Source organism: Amaranthus tricolor, chromosome 17, assembly GCF_026212465.1.
Source record: "Amaranthus tricolor cultivar Red isolate AtriRed21 chromosome 17, ASM2621246v1, whole genome shotgun sequence".
Taxonomy (NCBI): domain Eukaryota; kingdom Viridiplantae; phylum Streptophyta; class Magnoliopsida; order Caryophyllales; family Amaranthaceae; genus Amaranthus; species Amaranthus tricolor.
The window spans coordinates 8834803-8854292 of NC_080063.1; the positions used below are offsets into that span (position 1 = coordinate 8834803).

At 31.7% G+C, this 19490-nt stretch overlaps 1 protein-coding gene and 1 pseudogene across 2 annotated transcripts; both read right to left on the minus strand.

Moving 5' to 3' along the window:
* Positions 1–1466: 1466 nt before the first annotated feature.
* Positions 1467–7667, minus strand: LOC130804153 (ureide permease 2-like). Of its 2 annotated transcripts, none has more exons than XM_057668494.1 (8): positions 7289–7667; positions 5580–5838; positions 4963–5101; positions 4673–4847; positions 4530–4573; positions 4100–4203; positions 2688–3062; positions 1467–2540 (listed from the first exon to the last, which is right to left on the minus strand). In XM_057668494.1, the coding sequence occupies exons 2-8, from the start codon at positions 5814–5816 to the stop codon at positions 2526–2528; spliced, it is 1089 nt and encodes a 362-aa protein (XP_057524477.1). In that variant the 5' UTR covers positions 5817–5838; positions 7289–7667; the 3' UTR covers positions 1467–2525. The 2 variants fall into 2 exon arrangements, with proteins under 2 accessions (XP_057524477.1, XP_057524476.1); XM_057668493.1 differs by having other exon boundaries at positions 1478–2298.
* An 8279-nt stretch (positions 7668–15946) lies between these two features.
* Positions 15947–18369, minus strand: LOC130803711 (pentatricopeptide repeat-containing protein At5g39350-like; annotated as a pseudogene).
* Between the last annotated feature and the right edge of the window lie 1121 nt (positions 18370–19490).

Here is a 19490-nt window from a genome sequence, read left to right on the forward strand (position 1 = left end):
TAAGAGCAGCAACTTGCCGCTTTTCTCTAACACTAAATGGACACGTTTTTCTTATGTTTTGTTAGTTATTATGGTTATGAAAGGCTATGAACCAAATCTGATGAAAGATCAGTTAATGGTTGAAGTCATGGTATTAAAAGCATGCATACACTATTATTTAAAGTTGCATTAAGGATAATATGGTTGATCATAATCCCATTTTTATGTTCATGTTTCCTTAGTTTCTCCTTATTCTCTCTAAATATATAAATGGTTATAGAACTTTGCAAACTCCTTAATCATATTTCTATTATTACATGTAAATAACTCCCTTGTTCCTTTACATTGCTATGGTAAATAGTGTTTATATCATAGTGTAAATCGTTGTATCTCAATTTCGTATTCTCAAAGTTAAACAAAAGCATCGTTGTGCACGAAGTAACGCTATTAGGAAAACATACTTATGTGCCTCGGATTGACATCGAGTTTTGAAGACCTTTTATTCTAAATAAAATGATCCGCGGTTGTGTGTTTTGGTTTTCACAAGTTTATTTTCTTAGTTATTCTAATAGGTTGTTCATTCTTGTAACATCCTAAAACGATGAACTAATAAACTTGTAAGAGAAAACTAAAAATGAAATGTAACTTAACATTAAGTAAGCATGATGTTAATGTGTAGAACCATTTATAAATTATAGCTATAAAGTTTAGGACATTTATTGATCATAGCCACAAAGTTCGATATTTACGAATTATAGCCACAGTAAATTAAAAAATGTAATCATTGTAACCATCTTACTGAATTCCGATTATCATAAAATATAATGATCTACTAGCCTCTTAATTGACAGTACATCAAACCAATTACCTATGAAGTTTGAACCTTAACCCACATAGTTATCTAACTTATTTTCTCGTTTTCTCAAGTCTAACTCATGTACACTTTAAAACTTCGAAAATGTTGTCTTGAAGCTTTGATAATGACTTTTCTTGAAGCTATTGAAGCTTCAATAATGACTTTCTCGAAGCTTCACTAATAACTTTAAAATCATTAATCTATTTTCTCTTTCTCTGCCTCACAAATCAAAACCTCAATTGGCAAAGTCGATCAATTAAAAATTCTTTGCAAAGTCAATAAGTTTAAATCAATAGCTTAATAAAATATGATAAATTAGAAATTAAAAAACTAAAATTTTGTTATTTATTCATTGTTTACATTGCGATATTATCTTTATTTATTCCTTGTTTCGTGTGATATTACCTTTTTTTAACTCAATTAAGGCTTAAATTTGTAATTTATTGTTAATAGTTAGCTACAGCATATTTGTCGTCATAAATTAATTAATTAGTCTGTTTTTTTACAATATTAAAGCGAAATTTAACCCATAAACTTAAAACACTAAATACTTTTCAAGAAATGTTCGCACAAAGCTAACAACTTAAAACTCTAAATGTGGCTTTTTTCTATAGATTGATTACATATTTTACCAATCGTGTTGAACTCAGTTTAGGAGTAAAATCAAATCGATATAATCAAATTACAAAATATATAACCTTACAAATGAACTTAAATTTACAAAGAAAAATTGTAAAATGTGCTAAAATTTAAAACTCTAATTCTATTATTCATTTTAAAGTTTAAAATCATTATCATATCATACAACCTAAAAACGAGTTGACTCATAGCTACCACAAGATCTTACAGACTAGTATTCTGGCACACTGATAAAAGTAGCAAGATCTTACACCATGTACAATGCTCATGTGCCCATTGATTACACAAGTTCTACACAGGCAAAGATCCTCACACTTTAAAGGTACACACTACACCACAAATGGGTTGTAATCACTTTTCATCTAAGTATCATCGTGCCTGATGAATCCAACATTTTAAGCACAAAGATGGTGCATTAGCATTACCTTATCGTGCCTTCATCACATCTAGGACACTCGCGCAGAGAATCTCGAAGATATTCTTGAAACACTCAGAATACAGCCTTATTCTTATATATATAGTATATACCTCCCCGATACCAAGAGAAATCAGCTACTCTTGGAACAGCAGGATGGAACAGCCAGCTAAAAGTCGAAACTTCCATTGACATAATGCTCACTTGGTCGTCTCTTTTCGTGTTGAATGTGATTGATTTGTGTACCTCCAACTGTTGTTTTCCGCTGGCCAGCCGAAGCAAGTAGCAACGCCACTGCGATACTGAACATAACGAGCATACTAACCAGTAACACATACGTCCGTTTGGATGACCTTCTGTACTCCCCGAAGAAAAGTATGCCCCAAAAGGTGCTTACTAAGGGAAGTGCCTGAAACGTTGAACGAAGTTAGAAAACCAGGCTGTAAAAATACATAAGAATCGTTGCATAACACGGATTAGAAAAAAGTTGTAATGACTTTCCAGCCGATGACATTGTTGATCAAATTAATCACATTTTTGCCTTAAGAGTTGATCGTCTCTACTAGAGTTAATGGGAATCTGCTTTAATTGATACTCCTGCAGATGTGCAGAATTCCAACTTTATATTGCCAGATTTCAGGAACTCCTTCCCTGCAAGGGGTCCACAACCCTTTAACATAAGTCTATGCCTCAATTTCGTTTTCGAATATTCGGGTTTGATAATTTAGGAGAAATTAAACTCGAATTTAACACGTGAAACATTATCTAGAAATAAAGGGAAAAAAAATGTCTGCTAACCTGAACTGCATCTGCGGCTGCATAGCCAGCAGCCTGGCCTCCAACGAACTGAAGACCATTTCCAAATCCGCACAGCAACCCGGCAACAATGGCCCATATTCTTCCGTTTCCATCTTTAAGGTACTCTTTGATAGATGACTTGGGCAGGTTTACGAGGGGAAAATACAAGAAGATGACATTTAAAATGACGGCCATCACAACGAAGGCCAACGAGAAGTAGAAAAAAGCAGTATATACAACCAAATGAGGGACTCCTTTCTTCAAAAAGTGCCATTGATCATTTGTCGCAAGATTGAATGCAGGTGAGAAGAGTGCAAAGCATATACCAGCAAATAAAGTTATGCTCATGCCAACCAGCTTGCTTTCGCCAACTACCTGTTGATCGGGAATTGTAGACATCCATAAGCGAATTATTCAAAAATATAACTGCATCAGTCCACTGCGTTACTATAGTCATAGTTTCTACAATGCCTAGTTATTTAATCGTTCTAGCGCATAGTTGGATATCTATATCCTTCACGACTCGTTTGGTTGGTGGTACTAAATGGTGGTAATGGAAATGATTTTTTGTTTAAAATTTCATTTAAAGTTCCATATCATTACCACGGTAACGAAACTTTGTTCAAAAAATATATTTTTGTTTACAAATTTCCATTACCATCTAATACCACCCGATGGTAATGAATTTTATGAAGAAAATGAGATGATTGAAGTTGGACAAGCATGGGCATCAAAGTAGCCAAGAGATTTTTCAACTAAAATTACACTAGTATTCATTCTCATTATCACTGTGTATTACCACCTACCAAACGGGTCATCAATATTTTAAAATCGCAGCTAAAATCTAAGTAGATCAGTACGCTTCTCCAAAGAGATAATTTTTTAAGATAAAAAGGACGTCTTCTCCAAATATGAGTCTTTACGACAAATAGCTATTCTTGTGAGAGATCGTCTCTCAAAGAGACGGCCTCAAAACAAGAAGCCCACATTCTTATTTTCTTTTTAATTTGTATTAATTGAGCTAATTAGCCCATACTCCTCTGTCCCATATAACTTGAAGCAAAGAGAAAATTATTGATTTTTAAGAAAAAGATAAATATTAGTAATAAATAGAGAGAATGAATTGTGTGGTTGAAATTAAAAAAGAGTTAAAATGTACGGATGAAAAGGAAGTGTTGAGTCATAGACAAAAATAGGAATGATGCAAATTAAGTGGGACAGACCAAAATAGAAAATGCTGCAAATTAAATGGGACAATACGTCTCTCTAAGAGACCGTCTATCACAACAATTTGTATACAAAAAAAATCACAATTAGATATAGGATGGATTCGTGACGTGTTGATGGCCGTTATATACTGCTAGTTTGAGAAGAAAATTGTACTTAAAATAACATACAGGTATGCAACAGACCTTAATAGCTCTTTGGCTTTCAACTGCTATTATAAAATCAGCTGTTCCAGCCTTTTTGGCTTCCTCTGCAGAAACGTCTTCAACATCGACACTGTCCATAATATCTACACATTTCAATTAGACATCTTATAATTTATCACAAGGATTACTACAATAACAAGTTTCAGTCTAATCTATTTATTATCACTTCACTAATCTTTTTACTTTACTTTTTCACTCATCGACTCTTTGCCTTACTATTTTAACAACATTTTTAAAATTTTTGGGCAATTTCAATATTTTAAATTTTATTTGAGGATTTTTTTTTATTTTTCCGTATTCCCGTACCCGTATCCAATATATTTAAAAATGACGTACCATACACTAGGATCCACACCCGTATCCGATACTCGTACCCGAGTCCAAGTAACATAGGTTTCAGAATAAGTACCTTTTGCAGAAGGCGCTTCTTGCTCATTTGAAGTCTCGGGCACTCTGCAAAGAATTCATTGAATTACAATCGACGCAAATATATGATGGATGAAAATAAGAAAAAGCATCTGCTCACTGCATTTAGGACCAGAAGTTGCATACTTTTCTGTATCTTGTAGATTCTCGTGGAAACTGCGAAGCTTAGCTACATTATCAGCTGCATTGGAGGAGTGCACAGCAGAACCAAGCAATACTGCAGTCAGAAAGCATGCTACACCGGGAAATAGTATGCTCGCTTTGTTTATTTTGTCATCCAAGAAATAGTTTAAAGTTGTGCCTGCGACAATTTAACACGCTCGGACGCTAGCTTAATCATATCGTATAGAGGGAATTTTCAGTGTAGAAGTAATGATGGAAAAACTACTGGAAACTAGGAATGAGAATTTTCCCACCTATCACAACAGCAATACTTGAAGTAACAACTTGAGCAACCGAAAGCCCAACAAATGCCCAAGCGTATTGTATTGAGACATTACCTAAGCTCAAGAACAATCCACCGAGCATTGCCATCAAAACAGATGGCCATGTATCCTACATAAGTACGCACAATTCAACAAAGGGTTAGCTTAAAGGGTTACTTCTATATCCTTTACCAAGGAAGATGGCTAAGGAGATTGGGTCATCCAAGAAAAAGTTGCACTTAAAACTCATTCTTTAATCTCATTCCTTTCACCATTATCATTAGGCATTGTTACGATTATTTAGACAAGGATAGAGTTGACATGTGCGAAGTGCCCGACTGCAGAAATCCCAAGGAATCTTAAATTGAGGGCCTTAAAATATTATTTTTATCTTTATTTTATTTCCTAATTCATACTTTCAAATATATAAATATTCTTATTAACGAACGCCTCATTCGCCATTTCATAATAACCCACTTACTAGATTCAATTTTTGTTAATATGCATGTTTATATTTCACGGTGGACTAACATAAAAGACATAAAAGAACGAAGAGAGTAATTTGCTAAAAGGGATGCTTAATAATGTGGTTAAAAGAGAGAAAGTACCTGAGTGAGCTGAGTAAAGAAATTAGGCATACTGGGTGTGCTTCCACCAATCTGGCCAAAAGTGACAGCAATAAGAACAGCTGCCAGAAAATTGGTAATGGAGTAATCAAGATAAGTATGCTGAGGAAGTCTTCCCCTTCTCTCCAAAAGAGTCAGAATTGCAGGCCATGTTCCCAAAAATAGAAGGGACACCAGCATACAAACTATAGCTGCTGCTTTACTCTCTGTCAGAAACATTTTTATATTTCTAATTTATTGCCTGTAAATATAATACAAGTATTAGCAAACTTCTCTATTTTGGATGCCAAGTGTCTTGTTATATCATATAGAACAAAACTATGACTAAAATTAACCCAGATCAGAGGAGTCATAGTTATTATCAAAAATACAAAAATAGGGTGCAAAATCTAAAATTCTAAACTCTATCAACCACTAAGAGTGTTCGGCTGGTTTAATGAGACTAAAATACTACTCTCCGTCCAAAAAAGATCTCACAAGAATGGTCAAAGGGCAAACTCTGGCAAACTTAGAGAAACATAGTACTTTATAAATAGGTATGATCTGTTACAATTTGTAACATTCCAAATCAATTTATGATCATTTTCTAGACAAATTGTATTTGGACGGTTACTAGCACCGCTATCTTTACCGAACAATCTTAATTTACAATGACTATAATTATACAGCCACAACTACCCATGGCTACAACTACCTAGAAAGCTACTTCCTCCATTCCTCTCATTTAGGATCATTTTTTTATATCCAAATCATTTTGGATCATTTCTACTTTTAAAATAAATCCACGTTTTCTTTTAATCTCATTCATATACTCCAACAATCTTTTAATATTGTTCCAAACAATTAAATTTCTTTCCATATTTATTATCAAAAATAACCACACTTTCTCTCAGAATGCTTATTCAAGGAGAGACAGAGCAGCAAAATTGAGGAGGTGTTCATTGATTTCGGATTAGGTTTTTCAGATTGGTTTGACATCTAATTTTGTGTCTATATTGTATTTTATATGATTGTAAATCATTTTTGAATTGAGTCAAATCAAATTTATTATAAGGTCGGATTAATTTTGAATCGAATCTGTTTTGAACTATCTCTCATTAGTTACCTTGCCCGCCTCAATCAATCCATAATTCTCTAAACTACATCATGCTATTACAAAAATTGCACCAAGTCTTTATCAAAGGTTGTCTAAGGTTGTATCGCGGTGAGATGACTTCAATTGAATCGTGCCAAACTATTTTTAAAAATTGTCTTTCGTACAAATTCAAAATTTTTTTTTACGTATTAATGATGTAATATAAGACTCGCAGTAAGATATGAGGCAGAGACCCTCACATACAAGAATTTGTGATATGTTACATATTTTAAAATCAAAATAAACCCGATGAACTGACAATTATCCGATCTTGTAAAAACGATCCTACACTAATTCGAAACTATCTATCCGAAATCTACCAAGAGCACCTCTACGGCTTTACCCATGGCCATGGCAAACAACAAACAAATGAAGTCCAATTTTAAAAATCTTAACTATTTTAAAATCTTACTTTTCATTTATTTTTGAAAATTTTGATTTTTTTTAAAGATCCAAATAACCTCCAATGAATTACTCTTTTATTTTCTTTGATTGTTCATTAAAAGTATTTAGAATCTAATCTAAAAATTTTAAAACTAAAAAAAAGTATTGATACCTGAATTCCTTGAGATTTGAGTGAGGTGAATCAATAATTAATATTCAAGAATAACAAGAACACGGCACAAAAACAGCAAGCACATTCCTCGAGAGATCTGTTGACAACGAAAAGAAAAGGCAGAAGAGGTAGAACCAGAAGCACGTTTCGATTTAGCACAAGAAAATACACCCATAAAAATCATATCAATGGAGAAAGAAAGAGGTGAAGAATGTAGAAATTTATAGATAAATACAGCATTACATTACAACCCCATTGAATAAAATTTGCACCGATCAAAGTTGGCTGGTCAATAATTGCAATTTTAACCCTTAATTTTGTTGTATAAATTATTCATACAAAAAGTAGTGACAAAAATGGGTAGATGTACGTGGTGTTGTGGAGGGTATCACAGATGGAAGCTAAGCACGGCTTCCGTCTCTTGATTTTCCATGTGATTGTGACTGTGTCTATGTCAGTGTGGGACATTCTTGCTTTTTCTGTCGTTTTGTAGATTGGTGATTTTTTTGATTCAATCATTGTTAATAGCTAATGTAACATTTGTTTTTTTACGTAGTTTAATATAATAATTTAATTTTTAATATTTTTAATTATATATTTCTAAAAAATTATAAAAATTTAATGTTAATAATTTTTGCAATGAGACGAAGCAAACAAGATCACTATGTTTTAACTTATATATTAAAAATTAATCACAGCTTAAGAGCGAAAAATAAATATTGTTATTTTTTAATGTTGCAACTAATTTGAAAAGGAGGAAGTAGTATTTTTTATTTCAGTCTGTTTCATCTAATTTGCATCGTTTTTATTTTTGAATAATGATCCACCCCCTTCTTTTAATCTTACATTTTAACTTTCTTTTAATTTCATCCACACAATTCATTCTCTCTTTTTATATATTACTTCTTTCTTAAAAATTATCCTCTTTCTTTTTTATACAAATCTAATGAGACAGATTAGTGTGAAATTGCCATTGTTAATTGTGCTAACATGAATATGACATTTTTATCATGTTTGAATTTGGTGTAAATATTAAATACGATAAAAAAAAAGCAAATTAATTAAATAATGGTTAATAGAGATACTCCTCAAAAAGAGATGTATATGAATTAGATAATTGTCAGAGTAGAATGAAAGGAGATTTTAATAAATAACAGTTATTTGTGAAGTTAACAAATTATCCTTATGCAGTGGGATTTGATAGGATGGGAATTTGTAATTTTAACTTATCTTTTCTTATTAAATTTATTTTAGTATTAATCATTTTGTCTTTTTGAATGATTTACAAATCACAGTAATTGATTAGTAATTTCTAAAAAGTAAAACGTAATAAAAAAGTGAATAATTTCCATCATTCTTTCACCTCTCCAAGACTCCAACAATCAAATTTCATAGTTTCCTTTCCTATGTAATAATATTTATTTTCCTATTTTGACTTTTATTCTTCTTCTTAATATTTACACTTTCGAACATCTCCTTAAAGTTTCTAAGCGTTTTGCAACAATAACAATAAGTAAAGTAAGTGAATGAGAATTAAAAAAAAAAAAAGCATGAATCATGGATAAATAAAATAGTGGTAATTTTTATAGGACGGACTTAAAAGGAATGTAACAATTCACATGTAATAAGTGAGTAGTTGTCAATAATGAGAGTAAATATTTAGGTTTGCTATGAATGAGCAAAGTGGGATATTCGATTCAAAACATGCAAGTGGATCAGATATCTAATATCCGAAAATTAGTATATTATTCGCTATCTAACATCTGATACGATTTGACTCATATATCATAATTCTTTCAGAATATTTTCGAATCGGATTTTCGACATTTCATATAACTGACATTTGATTTTATTCAAAATGATTTTTTTAAAATATTTTTTTATTTTGATTAATATTTGATATCCTACTATACGTAATAATATCGTACATCCTACTATTCAAAAAATGTCTGACATTCGAATATTCAAATCGCAAAATTTTTATATCTGAATCCGTATCTAATAACCAATTTTCGAATCGGCTTTTTTAGATCGAATCATCAAATAATTTTGCTCAGCACAAATGTTGGGCGTAAAGTATTCATACATATAGCTGTTAGTTGTGGCATGTCTAATGTTTGTAATTTGTATATGTACAGCTGTAGTTGTTATATAATTAATTGTCTAATTAATTGCGTAACTATTGTTTGGTTTATTTTATGTTAGTTGTTTAGAATATATTTTATTGAGCAAATGTACAAAAAAATCTTAAAATCCCCAATTTTAATTAAAAACACTATGAATTGTAATGTTATGAAAATAGCTATCCACATAACAAAAAGCTAGTCAAATTACTAGTTTATCAAACTGTCATATTTTTCAAAAATGGTATTTTAGATTCATTAAACCACTAATAATTACTTAAATTCCTAAAATACATACTTTTAGTACTATACTCATATCTATACGTGCAGGAAATACAAAAAATTACGAATTCGGTATTCACCCAACACGAGTGGTAAATATTTGCTTTATATGTACACATTACATTATCTTTAATGCTTACTTAACTTATCCTTAATACCTACTTTCAATATCATAAGAAAAGTATTAAAGTGCATAACAATGTAACTTACTAAAATATTTAATCTAATTTTATTTAAAGATATTTTTAATGGTCTTCTACAATTTAATTAAATAAAATAAATTAACTATTTATGAATGAATTGAGCTTATTTTGAGTCGTTTCAAACTACGTTATTTGATTTTAATTTTAAATTAATGCAAAAAAAAATATAATAATTTGAATAAATATATTTTTTAAAAATAATTTCTTAGGTATAATTTTTTTTGATGCAATTAATCTTTTAAAGATTTTTAATTTGATCTAATTAATGTAATGAAATCTTTTAAAAACTTATCTTCTTTATTCCAAATTTAATTGGGAAAATAAATTTCCACTCAATCAATTATAGTCTTACTAAATTAATACATTTTACAAAGCTCTAGCTAAGAAGTCATCATTTGTTATTTTTCAACTATTTTTGTTAACATTTATAATTATAATGATAATTTAAATAAATATAGTTTCAAAAATATTTCTTTACGTATAAATTATGTTTTTTTTCATAAAATAATCTTATAACTTTCTATTTTTTAAATTTATTATTGACTTTTCCTTTAAAAAAATCAACATTTAATACCTAATTTTATTTTCCAAATGACTTTCTTATCCAGCTAACATTATCCTACAAAAATAGCTAATATCAAGGAGGTGTTTAGTACTTGGCTTTTACATTGATTTTTTTAGTTGACTTTTAATTTTTCAGCTTGCTTAAAAGTCAACAAAAACAGCTAACATTTTCAGCTGGTCATTGCCAAACATCCCCTAAATAAGTCAATTTAAAATTCAATAGTTATCATTTAATTTGCCAAACAACTCCTACATGTAGGTTTTTTAGAAAGATCAGGTGGGATAAGATTTGAATTTGAGTCATATATAAATGGATCAGAAACCTCTTAAATGAAGTTATCCCTCTTTGTTAATTAAGTTAAAAATCATAACTCTGACATGACCTCTTACAAAACATATCAACTTGATTTCAAGCCACCGAACTCGTTTACAGTTTAAAAGTTTTTAACAATGACTACATCTTATCTTTTAAATCATACCTCAGTTTAAACTTTTAATTTATGAGTTGCTTATTTTCTATTAATCATAAAAAAATATGAAAATATTAAATGAATTAAGCTTATGTTATATAAATTTTACTCAACTCTAAACTAACTCGTTTAATTAGATGAGTTATAAAAATTTATTTCGGGTTTAAAATTTTAACATTATCCTAACTCATTTAATAAGCTGATGTGATCGGGTAGACCCATTTATCTAATTGAGTGATAAATGAGTGAATAATTATACTGTTTCTGAAAATTTTTTCACATAAATAAAAGTCAAATGATATATTTTTTAATACTATTTGATAAGTCGCGTTCTAGGTAAGCACTCTCCCAAGCTTTAAAATAGATAGAACTAGATTTAAAGTAGTACCGATTTCCCTGCTCGTTTCTTAGCATTAGAAAACTACCAAATTTGTAATTATGCTACTTCATTAAAACCTAAAATTCAAACACAATTTTGTTAATTAACCATTAGGTACCTTACACTCAAATTTCTCCCATATCAAATCATGCCGCATAAGAATAATTTATTAAGTTAACAAATAACTTTAATTTACTTGAACAAACTCAAACCATGATTCTGCGGTTCACAACAAAAATATTATGTGTATTTTAGTTTCTGCTCCGAAGAATAGACACAGATACAAAGCATTCTTAGATATAGACTAAGTGTAATTTTAATAATATCGTATTGCTTTAAAACATTGAAGAAAAGATCAACGATAAATTAATAAACCCAATAACAAGTAGAACCCAATCCATCATTTACTCTGAAGAAAAAGATACAAACATTGGTTCATTTATTTATTGTAATAAATAAATTGGTTGAATGGAAGGAAGCTTTAGAAGGTAAGGGTTGCGCATTAGTCGTACGAAAACGGAGTATTTGCGCTGTGACTTTAGTGGGACAGCACCGGTAGGTGAATCAGAGGTGTCCATTGATGAAGCAGTTGTTAAAAGTACGACCAAGTACAAGTACTTGAGATCGATCATTCAAAGGGATGGGGAGATTGACGGAGATGTAAATCATCGTATACAACCTGGTTGGCTCAAGTGGCGAGCAACCACCGCGGTGCTATGTGATAGGAAATTCCCAAGCAAGTTAAAAGGAAAATTCTACCGGGCGACAATCAGACCTGATCTGCTATATGGGACCGAATGTTGGCTTATAAAGAAGATTTTTGAACATAAGATGGAAGTTACAGAAATGCGTATGCTGAGGTGGATGTGTGGGAAAACATTGATGGATCGAATTAAGAACCAAGAGTTTAGGGACAAACTAGGGGTAGCCTCTATTTCTAGAAAATTCCGCAAAAATAGATTGAGGTGGTTTGGAAATGCGCAGAGAAAGAATTTCGCCGCCCTTTGAGGATGGTAGAAAACATTATAGTAGAGGGTAAGAGGAGTCAAGGAAGACCCAGGAGAATTTGAGATGAGCAAAGAAAAGTTGACTTACATGAGTTAAACTTCTCTGAGGGCCTGTCTAGGGATAGGAGTAGTTAGAGGCGCCATATCCATGTTTTAGACTACTGATGTTATCTTAGATTACCTTTTGGTGTTCTTGCCATCTTGCCTCTTTCGTTTCTTTTATCATTAGTTTTTTGTTTTCTTTTATTTTGTAGTTGGTTCTACTTATTTATTTTATTTATAGGCTTTTGATTTATCTTTCCTGTATAGTTACGTCTCTTTATCTTTCTCAAGTAGGGGAACTCCTTTGGCCGCGCTCTCCTTTATAGGTATGAGTTGTCGCCGTCCTTCCCTCCTCAAACCCTGTCCATAGTTTTTCTATGAGCGCGATACACTGGGTAGGATGATGGTGATGATATAGTGAATCATTTAACTTATAAGTGCTTGGAACTTTCGGCAATGAATCATTTCGCCTTGAATAGTGCGTTGGCCTATAACGACATTGTTTAGGTTAGAAAAGTGTATTCATTACAAATAAATCAAAACAAACGGTGGAAAATAATGTCAAAATTGCGACACAAATTGATAATAATGCATTCAATGCGATGACAAATTACATAGTTTATTCATGAAATTAAACTAGTACCACCTAACACTGCTTCGTAAATGTTTTTCATTAACCTCTCTGTCTCTTACCTCCTATACCCTTTATTATCTTCTTCCTTTCTCAAGTTAAGTATATCGATTTTAAGCTTCTCTTTTTCTTTATCGAGCTTGATAATAATGTCTTTCTTTCCTTGTGTGCCCTATGAATCGGAGAATGAGAAGGTTTGAAAAGTTATTGTCAAATTCTTATTTTTAATCACTTTTTATAACCATGGTGGATTTGACTCAATTCCAAATTAAAAATTTTTTTACTAGCCAAACACAAAATTTGAGCCAAATCTATATTTCAAATGAAATCATTATTCACAAACATAGCACAAGCGACTTGGTGTGTAGTTATTGAACACTTTTTCGCTGTTATTAACAGCGAACATAATAACGATTAGTTTGAAAAGTCAAAATGACTAGTTTTAATATAATAGAAAAAAGTCAAAAAGTCAGCTACTTTGTTCGATGTTTACCAACAACAAACAAATGTTCATGCTCAAACAGGGTCAACCCTCGGTTTGCTGTTAACCAACAATGAACAATGGTTTGACCCTGTTTGATAAGGTTTCCTTCGTTCGTTGTGTCTGTTACTAACAGCAAACAAAGAATGTTTGGCGTTTTGACTTCTTCTTTTCCCGACTTCTTTGTTCGCTATTACTAATAACGAATAAAGTTCCGCCTCAGCTTTGAACAAGCAAACACTTATTTTAAAAATTAAAATTTCCTAAAGCTTATTTTGAATTTTTTTTTAAAAAAATGAGCTTCTTAGTTTTTTCAAATTTTTTCCCGTGCAGTCTACAACTTTATTTAGTTTTGGGCTTTGATAATACTCGATTGATGAAAATTTGAATAAAATAAGATTATTTAACAATTTAATTCCAAAAATAAGCTTCGCAAAAACTTAATTCCCAAAATAAGCGTCCGTACATCCAAACCTAGTTTTGGAGTAAATCGCTGTTACTAACAGCGAAAGACAAAAAAAAATAAATAAAGTAAAATAAAATAAAAGTGAAGCATTTGGGACTACCTTGATAAAAAAGAAAAAATTGTTTGAGGTATTAAGGGACAATCAAGGTTGACTTCTTAAGAACTTTGAAGATAATATGATACAGGAATTTTTATATGATGCTGTAATAAGAATTTTCCTTGTTTGCAATGGGTGTTGATTACATCTGGATTTTATTGTCTTCCGTTCTACAGAACTTGAACGCAAACCTTACCATGTGGAAACTCGGAACTTTGCCTCCAGCCTTTATTGCATTCAAGGGCCATGTTCATCCTATCGATCCGTCTTGGCACAAATCTTGAAAGCGTGAAGAAAGCGACGGTTATAGTTTAATTCTTTTTTCTTTCAATATCATTTTTTGGTCCTTGTTTCTATTTACTAGATTTTCAATTTTAATTTTTGGCTAGGGTAAGATTTGTTTTCTGCTATAAGTACCTTGTAGTTGGGAATTATTGGTACGTAGATCATATTATTTTTTCTTGTACGATTCTTGGGTTATCTAAATTTGCAGAAATCACATTCCACATACGACAGTGATTAGTTATTTTCATTACAAGTACTATTTTGTTGTTTCACAAACAGGGGATAGTGCAGCTCATTGCTAATTGTGAAGTTCCGTTGGAGATTCGCACATTGCTAGAACGGTCTGGTTTGGTCTGGTCTACGGTTTTTTTTTTGTATTTTTTATTGAGAATCTAAGATAAACGATAATCTGTAAGCAAAATACATCACCAAATCCGAAACATTACAAATTTTAAAATGTACTAATCACAATAGAATGACACAAAGTCAATCAAATATTCATGTATCCAGAAAATAAATCCTAAATCTCAACTAAATGTACAAAAAACAACTTCCCAGCAAATTGACATTGAACAATAAACAACTAACACAAAACCCAGTTAGAAAATTTTATATGGACATGAAAGTCATCGATCAGTATTCAGAACCAGTAATCAATTTAGTATGTATAAATTATAATTATAATTATATGAAGATAGGTATTAAAAAAAAAAAAGAAAACAAAAGACGTACATACATTCAGGGGGTAGCTGTGATTTGGAGAGGAAAACGGAATCATCCCTGAAAGTTTCACAGATAAAAGAGCGTTTTATTTGGTAAAACATTACGGTTTTCCGGTCCGGTCTGGTCTGAAAATTTTAAAACCGGGACCGGATCGGAAACTGTTTTTTTAATAAAAAAAACCGGACCAGAACATTTAGACCGTAGACCAGACCAAATATTTAAATTACGGTTTGGTCCGGTTTGGTTTACAATTTAGACCAAACTCTGTTCAGCCCTATCACTCATTAAGCAATATCTAAGATTTCAATGTGAAAACTTTTTAATCCAATGTTGCAAAATAAGACTTGACTAAAACAAATGTTGCAAAATGAGACTTGACTATTTACGAAATCACTTGTACAATAAACTTCAAGTTAATTCGCTACTTTTATGTGGAGACAACTAAAGCAAAGAAAGATTGAAATGTATTCTTCCCATCTCAAAGTTATACTACTAAATCCTCTATCTTCAAAAATTTGCTCAATTTTTGTTTTTTTAGTTTGTCTTATTAAATTTACTCTGAATCTATTTTTAATTTTGAATTATATTTTATCAAGTTTTACTTATACATTTTACTTATCTTTTTATCTCATTTAGATATTTCTTTAATGATTCTTTTTGCGTGAGATAAAAGTTGACTTGCGTGAGCTAAACCTCTTCGAGGACCTGACTAGGAATAGGGGTAGTTGGAGGCGTCATATCCTTATTTTAGATTACTAATGCCCTCGTAGATTACCCCTTTGTGTTCTTACCATCCTGCTCCTCTCGTTTCTTTTGTTAGTTTTTTTTTATCCCCTTCTATTTTATTTTGTAGGTGGGTGTACTTTTTATTTATAGGTCTTTTTATCTTTCACATGCAGCTACGTCTACTGGGGGACTCCTTTGGCAGTGCTCTCTTCTATGGGTATGAGCTGCTGCCGTCCTTCCCTCCCAGACCATGTATGTCCATAGCTTATTCTATGAGTGGGATATACTGAGTTGGATGACGATGATTCTTCTTCTTTTTGCCTTCTTTTTTTTTGTTCTCTGTCAGATGCCTATTAAACAAATATGGTGAGACAAAGAAAGTATTTCATTTTCATTTTAAAGATTTTTTTTACATGAAACGAATTCATGTGGTGTGCTTCATACTAAAGTAAAATATTGATAAAACAACAAAACAACAAATTAAGTGGATAAAAAGAAAACGAAACAAATAAAGTGGATTTATGAGGAATCCTTTGTATATTGATGCCAACATATTTAATTGTGTTCTTTGAATGCATATCTTTTTAGTTATCATTTGCACCTAAATAACATTAACCTTAACCAAACTATGTCTTCGTGTCTTGAACGTACATCCTCTGCATCTTCCCATCTACCTGCTGAAGAATATATGTTTGCCGGTAAGACATAAATGGTCGGATTTTCTGGCTCCAATTCGACAAGTGCTTTAGCAGCTATCTCTCCAATCTCGACATTTTGATGCATAACACAAGCACCAAGCAAGGAAGTCCAAACAACATGATTTGGCTTAAATGGCATTGTTAAGATCAAGTTATTAGCTTCCTGCAAACGCCCAGCACGCCCAAGAAGATCAACCATACATGTATACTAATATATCTTAGGACTAGTTTCATAATTTGCGAGCATCAGTTAAAACAACTCAAAACCTTCCTCGACTAAACTAGCATGGCTACACGCATCTAATACACACGTGAACGCAACCTCATTTGGTTCAATTCCGGATTGTATCATGCAGTTAAAAAGCCAGACTGCGGTTTCCCCATGCCCATGTGTTCCATATCCAGCTATCAGTGTACTCCACAAAGAAACATCTCTGTATTTCAATGAAACTTCATTGAATATCTTCTAAGAATACTCTAAATTTTCACATTTTGAATATAAATCAATAAGACCCCTCAAGACTTCAGTTTCAGACAGCAATCCAGATTTCATCAGATAGCTGTGAATGCTAAAAGCAATATGTTCATCACCCAAATCAGCATAAGCACATAGGAGACTACTGAAAGTAATAGCATCAGGATTTACTGCACCATTCAGCATTTGTTTGAAAAAATATGCTGCATCGCTTGCTAAGCCATTATATGTACACGCAGAGATCATCGCGTTCCATAATGCTACTCTTGTTTGTGAACTCTGCATTAAAACTTGGAAGCAAACCGATATTGTTACATTTTCCATACATGTCAATCAAAACAGTTTCGATTATTGCATCGGAGAAAAGATTCCGTATCACTACTAACCCATGTATGCGCTTGCCTTCCTTCACTGCCTGCAAGTTTCCACAACCCTGAAGCAGCACGACGAAAGTAACTGAATTGGGCATCACTCGTTCAAGATACATCACTCGAAAAAGCTCCAATGCACGTCTAGAATTTCCATTTAAAACATATCCTCTTATCAGAGAGGTCCAACTCACCACATCTTTCTCCTTCATCCTGTCAAACACTTCTTTTGCTTCGTCCATGCTGCCACATGTTGCATACAAATCAATCAATGCATTACATATAATAAGATCGTCTTGAAAACCATTCTCTTCAACAATCCTTTGAACTTTTCTTCCGAAAGCCAAATCTTCCAAATGCCCACACGCTGTTAAAACTGATATCACAGCTGACCTATTAAATTCTGCACCAACATCAATCATTTCATCAAAGATCATTGCAGCATCATTAGCACGCCCATTCTTCACAAACCCAGTTATCATTGTAGCCCAGGACACCATATCTGTTTCGCCCATCATATAAAAGGTGTGCTTCGCCAATTCCACTGCACCACAATTCATGTACATTGCTAGTAAAGAATTTAACACAAACATATTTGAACTAAAACCAGAAGTAAAAACTCTTCCATGAAGTACAACACCATTCTTAAGCAAGGACAAATCCCCACATGCTTTAATAACAAAAGGGTACGTAAACTTGTCAGGTAAGAGATATCCTGAATAGAGCATAACAACATAATGTTTAAGAACCTCAATTGGTGAATAACTTTGAGAGTACATCCTAATAATGACGTTATAAAGAACAATTTTGGTTGGTGCAAACAGCTTACGTGCAAATGCGACGTGTTTGCATAACCCATAACTTGAAGCAAGATTAGAGACAAGAGTGAACCGTATTGAAGAAGAAATCAAAAGTACACCAAAGGTGATGATATTAGCATGAAGTTTTTTAATCTTGGGAAGAGATTTGGTGTTGGTGTAACTTTCTAGGAGTGATACATATTGTGCTATGGAGAGGCAAGGGTGTTTAAATTGGAGGGAAAATGAGAACCCATAACCCATTCATCAATACTTTAACTTTGGTTCATCGGAGTATTATGTAAATTAAACCTAGGCTATAAGAATCTGGTCAAATCTCCAATAGAGCAAGTACTACTTTTTTCAAATTAGGTCGTAAATTTAACCAATGAAGCAGTTTATGTAACATCCGCTATTTTTTTAGAAGAAAAAAAAATAATAATAATAAATAAATAAAATAGTAATAATAAATCTATAAAAACAAATTTCAGAAATTAAAAAAAAAAAATAACTCCCCATTAACAAATAACTTTTCACTTCTCCCTCTAAATCTTATAACTAACCTCATTTACCCACTATAAATTAAACCAATTACCCTTAGTTCATTTATATTATTACTCACTTCCTTTTTCTCCTATAAACTAGTTCCTCCATATCTCAATTGCTTAAAATTTAATCAAGAAAAGGCAAGATTTTGATATTAAAGGTATAAATTTCATCTATTTGTTTGAAATTTTTTTTTATTCAAAACCCAAAAAAATTTATGCTATTAATTTAAAAATACCCATCTTTTATTTGAAAAATGGAAAAAAAAAGAAAGTATTTCAGACCTTAGTTTTTTGGCGATACGGCGGTCACCGGATACCACCGGCGTGCGACGGCGGCCACAAGAGCCACCGCCGGCCGACACCTTCTTCTTTCTCCCTCTTTCTCTCACTCTCCTTTTCTCCTCCTCTCTCTTCTTTCCCCTGTTTCTTTTCGTGGGTATTGGTAATCAATACCAAATTTCCTAAGTTTTCTAAAGCACTTTTATATATATTTTCTTTTTTTATAATCCTTTTATTATTTAAACTTTGTCCTTTTCTTTTAAAATTATTACTACTAATCTTTAAAATTTTAACTACATGAATGTGTTTAAATAGAATACATGATTTTATATGACATTATTTTATATGATATTATGTTTTATATATATTCTCAAATTATATCTACTATTATTTTTGTCAAACTTGAATTTATAATTACTATTTTGATAAAATTTATATTATTATTTTGACAACGAAATTAGATACGGTTTAATTTGAAAGAGAAATACTTACAATATTATTATTTTGATGAAAATTAAATTATTATTTTAATATTGATTTTAAATGCGATTGAATTTG

Coding starts and splice junctions, on each gene's coding strand:
- LOC130804153 (XM_057668493.1), bottom strand. CDS start 5,816: ATGTTTCTGACAGAGAGTAAAGCAGCAGCTATAGTTTGTATGCTGGTG. Junction 4,204..4,529: donor AGAAGCGCCTTCTGCAAAAG/GTACTTATTCTG, acceptor TGAAATGTGTAG/ATATTATGGACAGTGTCGAT. Junction 3,063..4,099: donor AAAGCCAAAGAGCTATTAAG/GTCTGTTGCATA, acceptor CCCGATCAACAG/GTAGTTGGCGAAAGCAAGCT.